General features: G+C 44.9%; 1 protein-coding gene across 1 annotated transcript in view; it reads right to left on the bottom strand.

Moving 5' to 3' along the window:
- Positions 1-21,096, bottom strand: part of cep112 (centrosomal protein 112) — a 236,846-nt gene that overhangs the window by 172,274 nt on the left and 43,476 nt on the right. Inside the window, exons 9-12 of the mRNA XM_064987051.1 lie at positions 17,057-17,143; positions 8,687-8,786; positions 8,060-8,178; positions 4,914-5,057 (exon numbers count right to left, since the gene is read on the bottom strand). Coding sequence (XP_064843123.1) covers positions 4,914-5,057; positions 8,060-8,178; positions 8,687-8,786; positions 17,057-17,143 — 450 coding nt within the window. The remainder of the gene's footprint in view (positions 1-4,913; positions 5,058-8,059; positions 8,179-8,686; positions 8,787-17,056; positions 17,144-21,096) is intronic.

The following is a 21,096-nucleotide window of genomic DNA, read 5'->3' on the forward strand; positions in this document are numbered from 1 at the left end:
TTTTTGGGACAGAGAGGGACGGCCAGTGCCGTCAGGCCCCGTGAGAGGGGTCCTTTGTAAATTGTCTGCAAACAGCCAACAAGAATGCCTTAAGAAAATGAAGGGGGAACGAAGGAGGCCTGAGCCAGGACGTGTGCTGACACTTAACGCCCTGGCATGGGATGAGACGGAGAGGCTGTGTGTGTGTGTGTGTTTGGCGCACTCCCCTGAGCACCAGGTGTTAGCAGCACGTTACATTACCGGCACTGAACTCCACTAATGGGCTCCTTCAGAGAGACAGACACAAAGTGACAAGTGTGTAGTGATAGGCTACATATTAGCTTTGCTCTCCTGAGTCCTTCATAGATTTAACTAGTATAAAATGGGTCTTCTGTAAATAAATAAAAATTGGTTCATTTGGTGCCCAAAATATTTATCAAAGACAAGTTGCGTAACATAATGTAACAGATTCAATATTCAGTGATGGATGACCTACCAACGCCAGTTAAAGAGGTGGTCTCACTTAAACATATTCCCACATATTACACACCAGCAGAAGACTTAAACATATTCCAATATACACTGCTCAAAAAAATAAAGGGAACACTAAAATAACACATCCTAGATCTGAATGAATGAAATATTCTTATTAAATACTTTTTTCTTTACATAGTTGAATGTGATGACAACAAAATCACACAGAAATGATCAATGGAAATCTAATTTATCAACCCATGGAGGTCTGGATTTGGAGTCACACTCAAAATTAAAGTGGAAAACCACACTACCGGCTGATCCAACTTTGATGTAATGTCCTTAAAACAAGTCAAAATGAGGCTCAGTAGTGTGTGTGGCCTCCACGTGCCTGTATGACCTCCCTACAATGCCTGGGCATGCTCCTGATGAGGTGGCGGATGGTCTCCTGAGGGATCTCCTCCCAGGACTAAAGCATCCGCCAACTCCTGGACAGTCTGTGGTGGATGGAGCGAGACATGATGTCCCAGATGTGCTCAATTGGATTCAGGTCTGGGGAACGGGCGGGCCAGTCCATTGCATCAATGCCTTCCTCTTGCAGGAACTGCTGACACTCCAGCCACATGAGGTCTAGCATTGTCTTGCATTAGGAGGAACCCAGGGCCAACCGCACCAGCATATGTTCTTACAAGGGGTCTGAGGAACTAATCTCGGTACCTAATGGCTGTCAGGCTACCTCTGGCGAGCACATGGAGGGCTGTGCGGCCCCCCAAAGAAATTCCACCCCACACCATGACTGACCCACCGCCAAACCGGTCATGCTGGAGGATGTTGCAGGCAGCAGAACGTTCTGCACGGTGTCTCCAGACTGTCACGTCTGTCACATGTGCTCAGTGTGAACCTGCTTTCATCTGTGAAGAGCACAGGGCGCCAGTGGCAAATTTGCCAATCTTGGTGTTCTCTGGCAAATGCCAAACGTCCTGCACGGTGTTGGGCAGTAAGCACAACCCCCACCTGTGGACGTTGGGCCCTCATACCACCCTCATGGAGTCTGTTTCTGACCGTTTGAGCAGACACATGCACATTTGTGGCCTGCTGGAGGTCGTTTTGCAGGGCTCTGGCAGTGCTCCTCCTGCTCCTCCTTGCACAAAGGTGGAGGTAGCGGTCCTGCTGCTGGGTTGCTGCCCTCCTACGGGCTCCTCCACGTCTCCTGATGTACTGGCCTGTCTCCTGGTAGCGCCTCCATGCTCTGGACACTACGCTGACAGACACAGCAAACCTTCTTGCCACAGCTCGCATTGATGTGCCATCCTGGATGAGCTGCACTACCTGAGCCACTTGTGTGGGTTGTAGACTTCGTCTCATGCTACCACTAGAGTGAAAGCACCGCCAGCATTCAAAAGTGACCAAAACATCAGCCAGGAAGCATAGGAACTGAGAAGTGGTCTGTGGTCACCACCTGCAGAACCACTCCTTTATTGGGGGTGTCTTGCTAATTGCCTATAATTTCCACCTGTTGTCTATTCCATTTGCACAACAGCATGTGAAATTTATTGTCAATCAGTGTTGCTTCCTAAGCGGACAGTTTGATTTCACAGAAGTGTGATTGACTTGGAGTTACATTGTGTTGTTTAAGTGTTCCCTTTATTCCCACATATTACACACCAGCAGAAGACTTAAAAATATTCCCACATATTACACACCAGCAACTTGGAGTGCTTGTATGCCACCTGTGGGTGTGATGCAGCTAGAGATGCTGTTATGGTACAGGAATACTGTAGTGGCCTGTCAGGGACATGCTCTGTTCTCTTTGTCTCCGTTGACTCACACAGACACAAACAAACAAATAGATTTCAGTCATATTTCAGCTTGTCTTCATGTTGACATACACACTAGTAGCTGCTCTACCTGAACTGTTCTAGACACCAGACAAGTTCTAAAACAATTACAGGTGTCAAAACATCTTTCTTTGGGTAAGAAGCCTCTGTGAAAATGTGTGTGTTATATGTTGAAACTCTCACTCTGTCAGATAGCTTTGATAAACTTCACTTTACCTTTTGTTTTTTGGCAAGCACCAGAAACACTGCACACGGTTGCATGATGAAAGACAAACAAAATAATTCAGAGGGCTTGGATACTGAGACATCAAATAGAGAGGGGGAGTTCAGAGCTACCTCACCTCAGCTGACATTTCTTATGAAGAGAACAGGAGTGTGTGTGTGTGTGTGTGTGTGTGTGTGTGTGTGTGTGTGTGTGTGTGTATGAGAGTGTGAGTGCACGCCAGTGCATGTGTACCTCTGTGTGGAGGTCAGCCTAAACTAACAGGGGTAGAGCACCTAATTTCCAGTGAAAGAGGGCCCTTTCATGTTGCGGGCCTCACCTGGCTATAGACTGTGTTTAATTATTAAAGAGGGGTCTTACCCGGCCTCGCAGGCCCGCTTTTGATGCTTCTTAAATTCCATCCTGCTGACAGACTATCTCGCTGCCCATGTGTGTGTGTGTGTGTGTGTGTGTGTGTGTGTGTGTGTGTGTGTGTGTGTGTGTGTGTGTGTGTGTGAGATAGATATATAGAGTGAAAGAGAGAAAGTGTGTGTGTATTGAATGCAAATATCTGCGTGTGTGAGAGACGGAGATAGAGAATGTGTGTGTGAGAGCGAAAGTGAGAGAAAGTGTGTGTGTGTATGTACACGTTAATTGTGAAAGCTGCTGAATGTCATAACAGAAGCTAAATTCATGAAATACTGTACCGTGTCTGAATGGCCCCTGTTGCTGATCATCCATACCTAATCCCCCACCCCTACTTTGTCCCACCTTAGGTCCTTAACTCTCTCTCTCTCTCTCTCTCTCTCTCTCTCTCTCTCTCTCTCTCTCTCTCTCTCTCTCTCTCTCTCTCTCTCTCTCTCTCTCTCAAAGGCAGAGAGACTTTTACAAGGTGGAAGGTAAAGTTGAAGTCAGAAGTTTACATGCACCTTAGCCAAATACATTTAAACTCAGTTTTTCACAATTCCTGACATTCAATCCCAGTAAAAAAAAATCCCTGTCTTAGGTCAGTTAGGATCACCACTTTATTTTAAGAATGTGAAATGTTAGAATAATAGTAGACAGAATGATTTATTTCAGCTTTTATTTCTTTCATCACATTCCCAGTGGGTCAGAAGTTTACATACACTCAATTAGTATTCGGTAGCATTGCCTTTAAATTGTTGAACTTGGGTCAAATGTTTCGGGTAGCCTTCCACAAGCTTCCCATAATAAGTTGGGTGAATTGTGGCCAATTCCTCCTGACAGAGCTGGTGAAACTGAGTCTGGTTTGTAGGACTCCTTGCTCGCACATGCTTTTTCAGTTCTGCCCACAAATTGTCAATAGGATTGAGGTCAGGACTTTGTGATGGCCACTCCAATACCTTGACTTTGTTGTCCTTAAGCCATTTTACCACAACTTTGGAAGTATGCTTGGGGTCATTGTCCATTTGGAAGTCCCATTTCCGACCAAGCTTTAACTTCCTGACTGATGTCTTGAGATGTTGCTTCAATATATCCACTTAATTTTCCTTCCTCATGTTGCCATCTATTATGTGAAGTGCACCAGTCCCTCCTGCAGCAAAGCACCCCCACAACATGATGCTGCCACCAACATGATTCACGGTTGGGATGGTGTTCTTTGGCTTACAAGCCTCCCCCTTTTTCCTCCAAACATAACGATGGTCATTATGGCCAAACAGTTCTATTTTTCTTTCATCAGACCAGAGGACATTTCTCCCAAAAGTACGATATTTGTCCCCATGTGCATTTGCAAACCGTAGTCTGCCCCCCCCCCATGCTGTTTATACTTGCATACTATTGTTTGTACAGATGAACGTGGTACCTTCAGGCGTTTGGAAATTGCTCCCAAGGATGAACCAGACTTGTGGATGTCTACAATTTTTTTTGATTTTCCCATGATGTCAAGCAAATATTCCCTGAGTTTGAAGGTAGGCCTTGAAATACATCCACAGGTACACCCCCAATTGACTCAAATGATGTCAATGAGCCTATCAAAAGCTTCAAAGGCCATGACATAATTTTCTGGAATTTTCCAAGCTGTTTAAAGGCACAGTCAACTTAGTGTATGTAAACTTCTGTCCCACTGGAATTGTGATACAGTGAATTATAAGTGAAATAAACTGTCTGCAAACAATTGTTGGAAAAATTACCTGTGTCATGCACAAAGTAGATATCCTAACCGACTTACCAAAACTATAGTTTGTTAACAAGAAATGTGGAGTGGTTGAAAAACGAGTTTTAATGACTCCAACGTAAGTGTATGTAAGATAGGACACCTCACCCTTCATGTCAGCTCTGCTTGTCCGCAAACACTTTATGAGGGGGCGTGTTCAAACATGAGACAGAGGGTGTATACAGTAAGTGTTACTGATGGTGAAAACAGTGTTCCTCCAACTTCCCCAATCTCCCCCACTCACGGTAGCCTGTGTCTGGGCGCCATATTCATCCTCCATCTTGGCCAGCCTCTGGTTGGTGTCCTCCAGCAGCACCTGAATGTTCTCTGTTTGCTTCTTCTGCAGGTCAAACTTCTCTTGCTCCATGCCCGCCACCGCCGCGTGCAGCTGGGGGGAGGAGGGGCAATGGACACCACAGCGTCAGTCAGCCTATCACAGCTACTACGTGTGGTACCTTGGCTACCTCCACTGGCCCAGGTGTCCAATCAGAGACATTCTACTGTACCAACTCTGGCCTGTTCTGCTCTCTCTCTCTCTCTCTCTGCGTCTGTCTCTCTGAGTCTGTCTCTCCCTGTGTCGCTCTGTCTCGATCTCAATTTCAATAGATATATCAAGTAGAGGTCGACCGATTTTTATTTTTCAACGCCGATACCGATTATTGGAGGACCAAAAAATGCCGATACAGATTGATCGGCCGATTTTTTTAAATGTATTTGTAATAATGACAATTACAACAATACTGAATGAACACTTATTTTAACTTAATAATAATAACATCAATAAAATAAATTTAGCCTCAAATAAATAATTAAACATGTTCAATTTGGTTTACATAATGCAAAAACAAAGTGTTGGAGAAGAAAGTACAAGTGCAATATGTGCCATGTAAGAAAGCTAACGTTTAAGTTCCTTGCTCAGAACATGAGAACATATGAAAGCTGGTGGTTCCTTTTAACATGAGTCTTCAATATTCCCAGGTAAGAAGTTTTAGGTTGTAGTTATTATAGGAATTATAGGACTAATTATCTCTATACCTTTTGTATTTCATTAACCTTTGACTATTGGATGTTCTTATAGGCACTTTAGTATTGCCAGTGTAACAGTAACAGCGTCCGTCCCTCTCCTCGCTCCTACCTGGGCTCGAACCAGGAACACAACGACAACAGCCACCCTCGAAGCAGCTTTACCCATGCAGAGCAGGGGGAACAACCACTCCAAGTCTCAGAGCGAGTGACGTTTGAAACGCTAGCCATTTCACATCGGTTACACCAGCCTAATCTCGGGAGTTGATAGGCTTGAAGTCATAAACAGCGCAATGCATGAAGCATTGCGAAGAGCTGCTGTCAAACGCGAGAAAGTGCTGTTTGAATGAATGCTTACGAATGCCTACCATCGCTCAGTCAGACTGCTCTATCAAATCATAGCCTTAATTATAACATAATAACACACAGAAATACGAGCCTTAGGTCATTAATATGGTCGAATCCGGAAACTATCATTTTGAAACTAAGACGTTTACTCTTTCAGTGAAATACGGAACCGTTACATATTTTATCTAACGGGTGGCATCCATAAGTCTAAATATTCCTGTTACATGACCTAATTACGTAAAATTCTGGCAAATTAGGCGGCCCAAACTGTTGCATATACACTGACTCTGTGTGCAATGAACGCAAGAGAAGTGACACAATTTCACCTGGTTAATATTGCCTGCTAACCTGGATATCTTTTAGCTTCATATGCAGGTTTAAAAATATATACTTCTGTGTATTGATTTTAAAGAAAGTCATTGATGTTTATGGTTCAGTACACATAGGAGCAACGACAGTCCTTTTTCGTGAATACGCATCGCATCGATTATATGCAACGCAGGACATGCTAGATAAACTAATAATATCCTCAACCATGTGTAGTTAACTAGTGATTATGATTGATTGATTGATTGTTTGTTATAAGATAAGTTTAATGCTCGCTAGCAACTTACCTTGGCTTACTGCATTCGCGTAACAGGCAGGCTCCTCGTGGAGTGCAATGTAATCAGGTGGTTAAAGTGTTGGACTAGTTAACTGTAAGGTTGCAAGATTGAATCCCGAGCTGACAAGGTAAAAATCTGTCGTTCTGCCCCTGAACAAGGCAGTTAACCCACCGCTCCTAGGCCATCATTGAAAAGAAGAATATGTTCTTAACTGACTTGCCTAGTTAAATAAAGATTAAATAAAGGTGTAAAAAATAATAATAATAAAAATATCGGCCAAATGGGTGTCCAAAAATACAGATTTCCGATTGTTATGAAAACTTGAAATCGGCCATTCCGATTAATCGGTCGACCTCTAATATCAAGTCACCCCTTATTCAGGGGCGAGAGACCTTCTTTTAAAACCTCTTAAGGATCTCTACGGATAGGTGTCCCACACTCAGGACGTTTGAGCTAACATAGGCTAATGCGATTAGCATGAGGTTGTAATTAACAAGAACATTTCCCAGGACATAGACATATGATATTGTCAGAAAGCTTAAATTCTTGTTAATCTAACTGCACTGTCCAATTTACAGTAGCTATTACATTGAAAGAATACCATGCTATTGTTTGAGGAGTGCACACAGTTATGAAATTGAAAGGTTATTAATAAACCAATTAGGCACATTTGGGCAGTTTTGATTTAAAAGAATTGAACAGAAATACAATGGTTCATTGGATAAATTGTGCCTGGGCTGGAATAATACATTATGGTCTTTCGCTTGAATTTCAAAGATGATACAACAAAAAAAGAATACAAAAAAAATGCATGTTGTTTTCTTTGTATTATCTTTACCAGATCTAATGTGTTATATTCTCCAACATTAATTTCACATTTCCACAAACTTCAAAGTGTTTCCTTTCAAATGGTATCAAGAACATACATATCCTTGCTTCAGGGCCTGAGCTACAGGCAGTTAGACTTGGGTATGTCATTTTAGGTGAACATTTTAAAAAGGGGGCAGATCCTTAAGAGGGCAGAAGAGTTAGTCTTTCTCATACATCTAAGCAGAGCTTCCCTTATGGATTTCACTACCATACGCTTGGTGACCCTGAACAGAGAAGGGAAAATGTCATTAAGATCTCATTGAGCAGCTTCGTTAACTAGAGTTCGCGGGACTGAAAAGACCATTTAGAGAAGAAGTACTAACATTCTTTTTTCAGTAAAAAACACACACAGGCCTGGCCGAGTGAGCCTACAAAGAAACGTCTAGAATAAAGATTTCCCAGCTCTATAGTGAACCTGGCTTGGTTGAGGTCAGCCCAGATTCCGCCCTTTCAAATCCTTCTATTGCAGCCTTCCTCAGGCTTAGGAGTGCTTAGGGGCTAGGGCTGGTTGGAAATCGACTTCAGCCCTTCAACTTTCCTTTACCTTTTTCTCCCACTCGTTTTTCAGGGAGTCGGTGCTCTGATCTGACATCTTCTTCAGCTCGCCGATCTGCTTCTCTTTGCTCTCACGGATGACCTGGGACTCGCGCACCACGCTTTGAACTGTGGATGGAAAAAACAACACACACACACACAGACAGAGAACTCAGTAAGGCCCAGCCTCAGGGCCCACACACACACAACATTTGTTTCTTTCACACTACTTCAAACAAGTTCTGTGAAAGTCACGTTTTGTATCCCTCGTCATTGTTGTTTCATATTGTATGTCAGCACTGAGAATATCTCCAATCTCCCATAGTATAAATGGGTTAAAGCTGAGCATAGAGAACGTCTGCAACTAAATCGCTCTGTGCTGGAAGTGTACTGTACAACATGCACTGTCACTAAAGAATCTGTTTATGACAAGTGTGAAATATCAGAGTCTCATAAACGTGCTGTTAGGAGGAGCACAGCTGGGTAGCATCGGGCCACACCAGTGGGGTCTCACCCTGTAACAGTAACAGAGTTTAAACTGGGGTTTTACTCTGAGTGTGCAGAGACACACTGGTGTAAATATCCCCTTGAGTCTGCCTCCAGGCTCGACCCCCACTATGACCCCACGACCTCTCACCTTTCTTCTCCAGCTTGCGCACACTCTCCTCCGATTCCTTCTGCTTGGCTCTGTACATGGTCTTCAGCTCATCGATCTCGCCATTCTTACGGTCTAAAATCTAGAGTGAAAAAGGGGGCAGGTAAATTCAACCTGTTCAAAAGTGTTGCATGTTGTTTCATAGAGTTGCAAAATGTTGTATAAATAGTGTTGTTCCAGACACACCTCATATTCAGCTCTTCCTTCATTTCTCATCTACTGTTTTTGTTCAGGTGGTTATTTATTTATTTTCGAACATTTAACGACAGGTTTTTACCTTGTCCGCTCTGGGATTCGATCTTGCAACCTTTCGGTTACAAGTCCAACGCTCTAAACACTGGGCTACCTGCCTGGGTATGCAGATATACAGGACATATCTGAGCATAACATTCAGGAACATGCTCAGTAGAAACTATGTACTTCAACATGATTTCAGTGCACTGTGGTGGGTGCAAAATGTGTGTCCTCATACCTTTGCAAGCTAGACTTATTGAAAGTGAACCACTTAAATTAGTAGCCCAAGGCCCTGTCCAGAACCAACCCTAGCACTAGACACTTGTGTAGATCTGAAAGGATTGTATAGGTATAAGCAAGATGGCAAAATAATCAGCTGGGTGGACAACCACACCTATCCAATTCTTTCAGATCTACATGAAGTGCCTGGGGAACGGGCTAGGGGTTGTTTCTTGACAGGGTCCATAATGGAGCAATATTGTATAATTGTTACACCTGAGGTTGAGATTGCCTGACTGATTGCCACCAGCTGTCTCTAACTGAAATCTAGATGAGTCAAGGTGCCAATACAAGGAGAGAGCAGCACCCTCACAGTTAAAGGGCCCCTCAGAGGTGTGTGCTCAGTCCCCTCCTGTACTCCCTGTTCACTCATGACTGCATGGCCAGGCACAACTCCAACACCATCATTAAGTTTGCTGATGACATAAAAATGGTAGGCCTGATCGCCGACAACGATGAGACAGCCTATAAGGAGGAGGTCAGAGACCTGGCCGGGTGGTGCCAGAATAACAACCTCTCCCTCAACATGATCAAAACTAAGGAGATGATTGTGGACTACAGGAAAAGAAGGACCGAGCACGCCTCCATTCTCATCGAAGGGGCTGTAGTGGAGCAGGTTGAGAACCTATTCCCCCTCAGGAGACTGAAAAGAGTTGGCATGGGTCCTCAGGTCCTCAAAAGGTTTTACAGCTGCACCATTGAGAGCATCCTGACGGGTTGCATCACTGCCTGATACGGCAACTTCTCTGCCTCCGACCGCAAGGCACTACAGAGGGTAGTGCGTCCGGCCCAGTACATCACCCGGGTCAAGCGCTCCAATCAGCCAGCAAAGTGAGGGGATCAGGCAGCAAGCTAAGGTCCCCAAGATCAGGCAGCAAGCACAGATCCCTTAGATCAGGCAGAAAAAAACTGGTTCCCTGGATTAAGCAGAGAAAAATGGTCCCTGAGTTCGAGGAGCCAGGTGATATGATTAAGCAGATCTTTCCTGATCCTGTTCTACCTCCATTCAGATGTATTTTTCAGAACCATAACAGCTATGAATGAGGCAGAGGGGTCTTGTCCAACACCCGCTACTCTCCAGGAGACACAGCTCAGCCCTCTTTTAATGTTGTATCCCATGAAGTCAGTAAACCTGTACCTAACAGCATCTCCTTAAATCCCTAGTGCTGGATCCAAAGTTGTGAATTATCCTCAGAGGTAATGTACTGTTCCTTATCTGGCGTAGACTCTCAAATTGAAATGTTTGTTATCTAATTCTCATTTAAATAACTGTTTCCCCTCAGAAATAACTGACTGGACAGTGACGAAGGCTGAAATGCTGGCTTTCAGAATGTCATATGCAGCTTGGCCCGACTGTTATTCATGCTACTTTGTAATGACCAGATTTCAAATAAAACTTTCAATTTGAATATGCATGCTGTCTATTTATACACACACACGTTAGTTATTTTTTATGATGGGCTCTGTGCTGTTTCTGCTTGACAAATGAATGTGTATGTAGAATTTTAGCTATCGACAGTTTGCTTAATATTTCAGGGTGTTGTAGGCTACCTACAGTGCCTTGTGAAAGTATTCGGCCCCCTTGAACTTTGCGACCTTTTGCCACATTTCAGGCTTCAAACATAAAGATATAAAACTGTATTTTTTGTGAAGAATCAACAACAAGTGGGACACAATCATGAAGTGGAACGACATTTATTGGATATTTCAAACTTTTTAGCAAATCAAAAACTGAAAAATTGGGCGTGCAAAATTATTCAGCCCCTTTACTTTCAGTGCAGCAAACTCTCTCCAGAAGTTCAGTGAGGATCTCTGAATGATCCAATGTTGACCTAAATGACTAATGATGATAAATACAATCCACCTGTGTGTAAATCAAGTCTCCGTATAAATGCACCTGATTTGAATACAAAAAGATTTCCCAAGCTTAAACATCCCAAGGAGCACTGTGCAAGCGATAATATTGAAATGGAAGGAGTATCAGACCACTGCAAATCTACCAAGACCTGGCCGTCCCTCTAAACTTTCAGCTCATACAAGGAGAAGACTGATCAGAGATGCAGCCAAGAGGCCCATGATCACTCTGGATGAACTGCAGAGATCTACAGCTGAGGTGGGAGACTCTGTCCATAGGACAACAATCAGTCGTATATTGCACAAATCTGGCCTTTATGGAAGAGTGGCAAGAAGAAAGCCATTTCTTAAAGATATCCATAAAAAGTGTTGTTTAAAGTTTGCCACAAGCCACCTGGGAGACACACCAAACATGTGGAAGAAGGTGCTCTGGTCAGATGAAACCAAAATTGAACTTTTTGGCAACAATGCAAAACTTTATGTTTGGCGTAAAAGCAACACAGCTCATCACCCTGAACACACCATCCCCACTGTCAAACATGGTGGTGGCAGCATCATGGTCTGGGCCTGCTTTTCTTCAGCAGGGACAGGGAAGATGGTTAAAATTGATGGGAAGATGGATGGAGCCAAATACAGGACCATTCTGGAAGAAAACCTGATGGAGTCTGCAAAAGACCTGAGACTGGGACGGAGATTTGTCTTCCAACAAGACAATGATCCAAAACATAAAGCAAAATCTACAATGGAATGGTTCAAAAATAAACATATCCAGGTGTTAGAATGGCCAAGTCAAAGTCCAGACCTGAATCCAATCGAGAATCTGTGGAAAGAACTGAAAACTGCTGTTCACAAATGCTCTCCATCCAACCTCACTGAGCTCGAGCTGTTTTGCAAGGAGGAATGGGAAAGAATGTCAGTCTCTCGATGTGCAAAACTGATAGAGACATACCCCAAGCGACTTACAGCTGTAATCACAGCAAAAGGTGGCGCTACAAAGTATTAACTTAAGGGGGCTGAATAATTTTGCACGCCCAATTTTTCAGTTTTTGATTTGTTAAAAAAGTTTGAAATATCCAATAAATGTCGTTCCACTTCATGATTGTGTCCCACTTGTTGTTGATTCTTCACAAAAAAATACAGTTTTATATCTTTATGTTTGAAGCCTGAAATGTGGCAAAAGGTCGCAAAGTTCAAGAGGGCCGAATACTTTCACAAGGCACTGTAGGTCAGACTATCAGACAGCACACAGGGTCCTAAGAGCTTTTATATCTGACATGTGTCCACTGAGGCTGGGAGCCCTCCAGTGACTGGTTCAGCCCATTGTGTGACCGAGTGCAAACTCACTTTTCTGACACTGCAGATGTACTGCCACCCTTTGCTGCACATGAGTTGAGACTTCTCTGATGGGACAGCCTCTGGCCATGTACACAGGGCTCCACAATAAATTGCACATCTGCTCATGTCCTGTCATTTTAGAACATTCAATTCTCTGGCAACAGCTCTGATGGCATGCTGACTGCATTCATGTCCAATTACACGCTGCCTCAACTTGAGACATGTAACACTTTTAACAAAACTGCTCATTTTAAAGAGGCCTTTTATTGTCCATAGCACAAGGTGCACCTGTGTAATGATCATGCTGTTTAATCAGCTTCCTGATATGCCACACCTGTCAGGTGGTTGGATTATCTTGGCAAAGGAGAAATGCTCACTAACAGGCATGTAAACACATTTGTGCACAACATTTGAGAAGCTTTTTGTGCATATGGACATTTTCTGGGATTTTTTTAAATTTCAGCTCATGAAACATGGGACCAACACTACATGTTGCATTTACATTTTTGGTCAGTGTATAAACTCAACATGCAACAATTTCTAAGATTTTACTGAGTTACAGTTCATATAAGGATCTATGGATTTCACATGACTGAGAATACAGATATGCATCTGTTGGTCACAGATACCTTAAAAAAGAGGGAAGGGTGTGGATCAGAAAACCAGTCAGTAACTGGTGTGACCGTTTATCTCACACAGCGCAACATCTCCTTTGCATAGAGTTGATCAGGTTGTTGATTGTGGCCTGTGGTTGTCCCATTCCACTTCAATGGTTGTGTGAAGTTGCTGGATATTGGCGGGAACTGGAGCACGCTGTCCTACACAGCGATACAGAGCATCCCAAACATGCTCAATGGGTGACATGTCTGTAGAGTATGCAGGCCATGAAAGGACTGGGACATTTTCAGCCTCAATCAATTGTGTACAGATCCTTGTGACATGGGGCCGTGCATTATCATGCTGAAACATGACATGATGGGTGCGGATAAATGGCATGACAATGGGCCTTAGGATCTTCACGGTGTATCTCTGTGCTTTCAATTGTGTTCGTTGTCCGTAGCTTATGCCTGCCCATACCATAGCCCCACCTCCCCCATGGGGCACTCTGTTCACAACATTGACATTAGCAAACCGCTCGCCCACACAACGCCATACACGCTGTCTGCTAGTTGAAACTGTGATTCACCCGTGAAGAGTACACTCATCAAGCGTGCCAGTGGCCATTGAAGGTGAACATTTTCCCACTGCAGTCGGTTACAACGCCAAACTGCAGTCAGGTCAAAACCCTGGTGAGGACGATGAGCTTCTCTGAAATCTTCAGTTGTGCAAACCCACAGTTTCATCAACTGTCCAGGTGGCTGGTCTCAGATGATCCCACAAGTGAAGAAGCCGGATGTGGAGATCCTGGGCTGGTATGGTTACACGTGGTCTGTGGTTGTAAGGCCGGTTGGACATACTCCCAAATTCTTTGAAAACGACGTTGGAGGCGGCTTACAGTAGATGGGGGAGGGGGGGCTAACAGTAGAGAAATTAACATTCAGTTCTATGGTAACAGCTCTGGTGGACATTCCTGCTGTCAGCATGCCAATTGCACGCTCCCTCAAAACTTGAGACATCTGTGGCATTGTGTTATGACAAAACTGCATATTTTAGAGTGACCTTTAATTGTCCCAGCACAAGGTGCACTTGGGTAATGATCATGCTGTTTAATCAGCTTCTTGATATGCCACACCTGTCAGGTAGATGGATTATCTTGGCAAAGCAGAAATTCTCACTAACAGGGATATGTGTGTGTGTGTGTGTGTGTGTGTGTGTGTGTGTGTGTGTGTGTGTGTGTGTGTGTGTGTGTGTGTGTGTGTGTGTGTGTGTGTGTGTGTGTGTGTGTGTGTGTGTGTGTGTGTGTGTGTGTGCAATAACATTTGATTTGGTTTAATGAGAGATACACAACATCAACAGAATTCCCTTCCCCAAACACATCTCATAAGGAGGTGTCTACAGATGAACCTTGACTGACTTCACTGCATCCTCTGACTCCATTACATCCCCTTCCAATTCGGACATCAAATAAAATATCACATGCATGAGTGAAACATGTATTTTTTTAAATAACAGATACCTGTACATTGTTTTAGAAACTATCAGCACAGGGCTCTCCATTGTACTGAACTGATTACAGTTATGCATAGCAGTACATGCTAGGAGGCTAATCAGTGTTATTGGGAATGATGATATCCTCAGAGCTGTATTAGTAGAGGGGACCTGACCATGAAAGAGGTGGTTTTACAACACATGACAGACAGAGAGAGAGAGAGAAGGAGAGAGAAACAACACAAGTTCAGGACTGTGGACCATTTCACAGCGCCGCCTTGTCTTTTGATACACACGGTGGAGATTTGATCAAAACCCCCTGGAAGAGAGATGATTTCCCCTCCGAAACAGTCCCAGGGACCATCAGAGGGTTATTTGTCCTGGGTTTTGTCTGTTAGAAGTGCACTCTGTGTCTAAGCCTATTGTGGCCAGAGTGAGTGGGATGGGAGACATGAAAGGGAAGGGAGTGAAGGGGGGTAAAGGAAAGTTCACAGAACATTTAGGGACGTCCACTTTTCCCATTTTCCCATCGGCCTTCCTGAGAGGAGAGAGGAGGGTGTGTTTTGGGCACACGTAGAGGGCCGTCGTAACGGGGTGTCAGAGATGGGGTCCAGAGGGACTGGGAGTGGGAGCAGAGGAACGACAGCTTTTAGGACGGTAATTGTGGGTCTTTTATAACATCTCTATTGCAGAGAGACTCCAGCCAGCCTGACTGACTAGACACTAATACTATCCCACTGTCTGGAGGAAGAGGTGCCATTACATTACACACAGAGGCATAGCATACAGCAATCTGAGATAGCATAGCAATCTGAAGATGTACAATATGGGTTGTTATTTGTTAACCATCTCTTTAGTCTCAATGGAGCTTGATAATGTAGGCTACACAGCATTATGAAAAAAAGTTGTTCACTATCGTGGTATTCTAGCCATCTCGGATCCTTAGAGGATTGCTCCTCGGGCAGCACCTTCTAGATGGAGATATTAAACCCTGTTTGTTGATGTGCTCCAACACTATTGTTTTAAAAAACAAATACAGGTCTGCCTGAGCTAATTATATAGCTATTGTGCGACCACACACACACTATTGATCCATGGCTATACATACCATACAACAGACAGGCCTGTTCTCTTGTTATCCTCTCTCGTGTTATCTATAAGACGATGACCAGTCTAACCACCATTAGCACCACACACTCATCCATAATTCATCTACCTGGTGCTAATTAAAACTAGTGCTAGCCAGCGCCTTTAAATGGGCTTGTTAAAGTCCCTCCTCCACCACCACTCCCCCTTGAAGACATTAGTCAGACGCCCGGGTAACCAGGGAACAAATTGAATCCGACATCGCTCGCAATCTGTACACAATTAGTGTGAGGGATGAGGGATGGAGAGCGGGAGAGGCTGGGTAGTGGAGGAGCTGTCACCGTGTCTCCTGTCAGAGACAAAGAGTTCATCGACAGTTTAAACAGAGAGAGGGATGGAGAGCGGGAGAGGCTGGGTAGTGGAGGAGCTGTCACCGTGTCTCCTGTCAGAGACAAAGAGTTCATCGGCAGTTTAAACAGAGAGAGGGATGGAGAGCTGGGGGAGAGGCTGGGTAGTGGAGGAGCTGTCACCGTGTCTCCTGTCAGAGACAAAGAGTTCATCGACAGTTTAAACAGAGAGAGGGATGGAGAGCGGGAGAGGCTGGGTAGTGGAGGAGCTGTCACCGTGTCTCCTGTCAGAGACAAAGAGTTCATCGACAGTTTAAACAGAGAGAGGGATGGAGAGCGGGAGAGGCTGGGTAGTGGAGGAGCTGTCACCGTGTCTCCTGTCAGAGACAAAGAGTTCATCGACAGTTTAAACAGAGAGAGGGATGGGAGAGGCTGGGTAGTGGAGGAGCTGTCACCGTGTCTCCTGTCAGAGACAAAGGATCGACAGTTTAAACAGAGAGAGGGATGGAGAGCGGGAGAGGCTGGGTAGTGGAGGAGCTGTCACCGTGTCTCCGTCAGAGACAAAGAGTCTCCTGACAGTTTAAACAGAGAGAGGGATGGAGAGCGGGAGAGGCTGGGTAGTGGAGGAGCTGTCACCGTGTCTCCTGTCAGAGACAAAGAGTTCATCGACAGTTTAAACAGAGGGAAAATGGGGCTATTTCTGTTTTATTTAAAGATTCTGTGGCAACAATGAAACCAGACGTTTTGGAAGGAAGTTGACAGATCCCAGGTGCTGGATGTGGAGCTGAGCCGATATACCCCTGGTGAAATGAAACTAACAGGGAGCCCAGGGAGGAGGGAAGGAGAAAAGGGTGTGAGCCCAGCCAAAAACACATCAGATGTAGTGTCAGGGTGGGAGTGGTGAAGGATGCAGGGAACATCACTCTTGTTATACCTACCTTCTGCACTGTCTCACTTTACTGTGCAATTGTCCTCCATCATTTAAATTCATGGTTTTATGTCTGGGCGGTACTATAACCTCCCTACAGATGATATTATGGCTGTATGTGTGAAGTTATCTAAAATATCAAATAATCAAACATATTAAATCATTAAAATAATTAATTGACAAATCAATCAGCACTCTGACCTTCTGCACGTCTGCGTCGTGCTTCTGCTGCATCTTCAGTTTCTCCTCCTGGTGCTTGGCCTCCAGGACTTTAGTCTTCATCTCAGCCTGCACAGAGACACACAGCACCATGACAGACAGGGGAGTCAATACACACATCGTCAAATGCAGCACAGGAGATGGATAAAATAGCAACGGCAACGTCCGCTGCCCATGTTTTTACTAACTAGGCCAACTAATGGCAAGTAGTGGCATTTCAGATATTTACTGTTGATGGCGCAGAGAGCATCAGCGGTGTCAATGAATCAAGCTTCATAAACATTTCAAAATATATTTATATACAAACAGGACTTCAAATGTGTGTAGGAGGGATGTACCAGACCCAACAGTGTGTGTGTGTGTGATAATAGTGAAATACAGTATTAGTCAGTGACAGGAACAGGCTTGGCCAGAGAGAACAAGGCATTATGTCGGCTACAGTTATCCACTGACAGCCGGCTCCTTTCAGTTCAGCTCAATATACAGGGGATCAACAGTTCAACCGTCTGAATCTGCATGTCAAGACAGAGCTCCCAGAGCCCTTCATTCACTCCCACACACACAATGCCACAGGAAAAGAATACACACTTAGTTAATACGTCAGAAGTGTACACACACAGACAAAGTAACACACATCTACAATAGTAATTCTAAATATTTATACTCACACACTCAAACCAGGTAGACACATGAACACCCACTTTCAGATACGGCTTGCTATTACAGAGTGGCCTTAATACTAAACGACAAGCACATACCTTCTCAGTGTCTACCTAACACAGCTCCTCCTAAGTCATATGTCCTTCTCATCAGCCCTGCCAGAGGTCATGTTGCTTTGTGGCTTCAGGTTTCCTGAGTAAAATACTGGCGGACACAGGCCTTTCATCTGGCTAACGAGACGCTCTCACCAACACGTGGGGAGACTGATAGGAGAGGCCACCCTGTCCCGTGGCGAGCCCTGTATGGTCACCTTCCCCTACTTCTTTGAACTGCCGATGGCGCTTGTTGTGTTGTTGGCTCACTCTGTCTAGTAGTATACCTGATCTGATTGCCCCTGGGTGAGGAGGAGGCATGACATGTGCTCCTGATCTGATGTGCCATTGTAGAACTGTCTGGCCTCAGGACTTGGCAGCTCTGGGGCCAACAGACACACAGTCATCCAGTCAGCGGAAAGAGTTTGCTGACGTTGTCAACACAAATGGGAATTAGACAGGATGAGTTCGTATTGCTTTGTGACTAATGTATTTACTCACAGGTTTTAGTCACTGGAGGGTTTGATGCATTGCTCAACTCTGGGGCTCTGTGACAAATACGTCCTTCCAGGTTGGAAAATACCTTTTGGGCAGTCATGTAACCTGTATCTGCGGAGGTAGCTTAAATGGTTAAGTCACCTATTGTATTGACATTTGACAAACTAGCCAGTACCTGCCCCATTCATTCTCACAACAACGCTAATGTTTGCTTTTGAGCAACAAGGATCGGTATCGTACTCATTCCCAGGGTCTTCTACATTCAAACTAAATGAGTCCTATTGTAAACTACTGCTTCCATTATCCCACAACTTCAACTAAATCTGCTAGACTTATCCTCCTTCAATGGTGCCATGTGATGTTCTCTCTCGTTTCGCTTTCTTTTCTATTGAATTACCACCATTTTCTTGTGCAATCTCTGAGACCACAGGAGACTTGTTGGAGGAGAGATTAGGCTGATTGAAGTGAGGGAGTCTAGTAGATATTTCCAGCGGCGCTCCAAAACAAGTGGGTGTCACTTTCGCATCACCTCTTCAAATGGGCTTTTTAGAAAGTTTGTCAAACTACATCAGGGGCGTTTGAAAAATTGTTTATAGAGAAAAAGAAAGAGGGAAGAAGGGAGTGAGAGAGGAGGATGGAGAGAGGAGGGAGAAAGGAGGAGATGAGGAAGGAGAGGAGGAGCAAGGACGAGGGAGAGAAGAGGAAGGAGAGAGGAGGAGCGAGAGAGGAGGAAGGAGAGAGGATGAAAGAGAGTAGGAAGGAGAGAGGAGGAGCGAAGAGTAGAAAGGAGGAGAGAGAGGAGGAAGGAGAGAAAGAGGAAGGAGAGAAAGGACGGAGAGAGTAGGAAGGAGAGAGGAGGAGCGAATGGAGGAGCGAGAGGGTAGGAGCGAAAGAGGAGGGAGAGAGTAGGAGCGAGAGAGGAGGGAGAGAGTAGGGGCGAGAGAGGAGGGAGAGAGTAGGAGCGAGAGAGGATGAGCAGGAGAGAGGAGGAAGGAGAGAGAAGGAGCGAGAGAGTAGAAAGGAAAGAGTAGAAAGGAGAGAAAGAGGAAGGAGATAGGAAGAACGAGAGAGGAGCAGCACGAGAGGAGCAGGGAGAGAGGAGGAGCGAAGAGTAGAAAGCAGGAGGGAGAGAGGAGGAGGGAGAGAAAGAGGAGGGAGAGAGGAGAAAGGAGAGAGGAGGAGCGAGAGAGGAGGAAGGAGAGTTGTGAGAGAGGAGGAAGGAGAACTGGGAGAGAGGAGGAAGTAGAGGAAGAAGGAGAGCGGAGGAAGGAAAGAGGAGGGAGAGAGTATGAAGGAGGAGGAAGGAGAGAGGAGAGAAAGATGAGGAAGGAGAGAGGAGGAGGAATAGAGGAGGAGCGAGAGGAGGAATAGAGGAGGAGCAAGAGGAGGAATAGAGGAGGAGCGAGAGAGGAGGAAGGAGAGAGGAGGAAGGAGAGAGGAGGAGAGGAGAGAGGAGGAAGGAGAGAGGAGGAAGGAGAGAGGAGGAGCGAGAGAGGAGGAAGGAGAGAGGAGGAAGGAGAGAGGAGGAGGAATAGAGGGAGAAAGGAGAGAGGAGGAAGGAGAGAGGAGGAACGGAGAGAGGAGGAATTGGAGAGAGGAAGAAGGAGAGAGACGCGTACACCAGGTTTCTGAGAAGCTTCAAAATCAGGCATCTCTGTGTGACGGAGGTTTTTCTTTTGAAAAGCTGTTTCTCTCTTAGATGCCGAGGAGGAGAGGAGATGAGGGAAGGATGAGAGAGAAGGTAAAGGGTGAAGGTGTGTTGAGAAAGGAAAGGATAGAGAGGGAGGAGGGAGACGGAAAGAAAAAGAGAAACACAGAAGCAACTGCTCTCACTTTTCTTTTCTCAGAAGCGACCCTGGGTCCAGCCTTTTTTCCCCTTGGGGAACGCGCTCACAAAACGCCTGCTAACTGCTGGGCCCACAAAGCACAGTTGTGTTTATGTATCTTGCTCTGCAGCAGAACTACAATGCCCTGATAGAGCTTTCATCTTCCATAAACACAGATGTAGAGAATATTCCCTCTGCAGTGCCCTGCTAGCTATCTACTGAACACCATGAACTTGCCATTCCTCCACTGGGAGGAGAAGCTAATGGATCTTAGCATGATAATTGTACTCTGAGGTAAAATGCAAAACACTACAACCAACAAAGTTTTTAAAAGGAAAGACTTTTGAATGTCACTTAATGTCATGGTAATATTGCGCTTCAGCTGAGACAAAAGATAACATTTCTTCCTAAAAACAATTCACTACTACTATTCAACATGGAGATCCCTTTAAGGACATAAAGTGCATAACTAACAAAAACAATACCCATTCAATCTAAGAAAAGACAGAATATCTGAGTGCCATATGCCTGCCTTTGGATTGTCGGCCATTTTACCCTAAAAGCCACTGCATAGAGTGCTCCCTTAGGAACTTCACAAGGCTCAGTGTTGTCCTTTAACCACAATCATACAATCAGAGGGGCCAGTCGTCTGAATCAAACACAGAGCTGAGAGGCCTGCCCATAGGACCCAGGCATGGAAGCAGTTGCATCATTATGCCTTTGGAAAGCATGGGCAGATTGGAAACCGAACCTCAGCTCCAGACCCGTTTGGCCGAGCTGCAGCCATTAGAGGAAGAATCACACAGAGCCCTGTGATGGTGCTTGTGAGGAGAACACCAGGAGTACCAGGGGAAATTTAGTCTCTCTCTCTCGCTCTGTTTGCATGTATCAACCCATCTGCATGTGCCAAAGCAATCACATCACGTAAGCCTAATTCTAACCCTAT

The sequence above is a fragment of the Oncorhynchus masou genome, chromosome 14 (genome assembly GCF_036934945.1).
Source record: "Oncorhynchus masou masou isolate Uvic2021 chromosome 14, UVic_Omas_1.1, whole genome shotgun sequence".
NCBI lineage: Eukaryota > Metazoa > Chordata > Actinopteri > Salmoniformes > Salmonidae > Oncorhynchus > Oncorhynchus masou.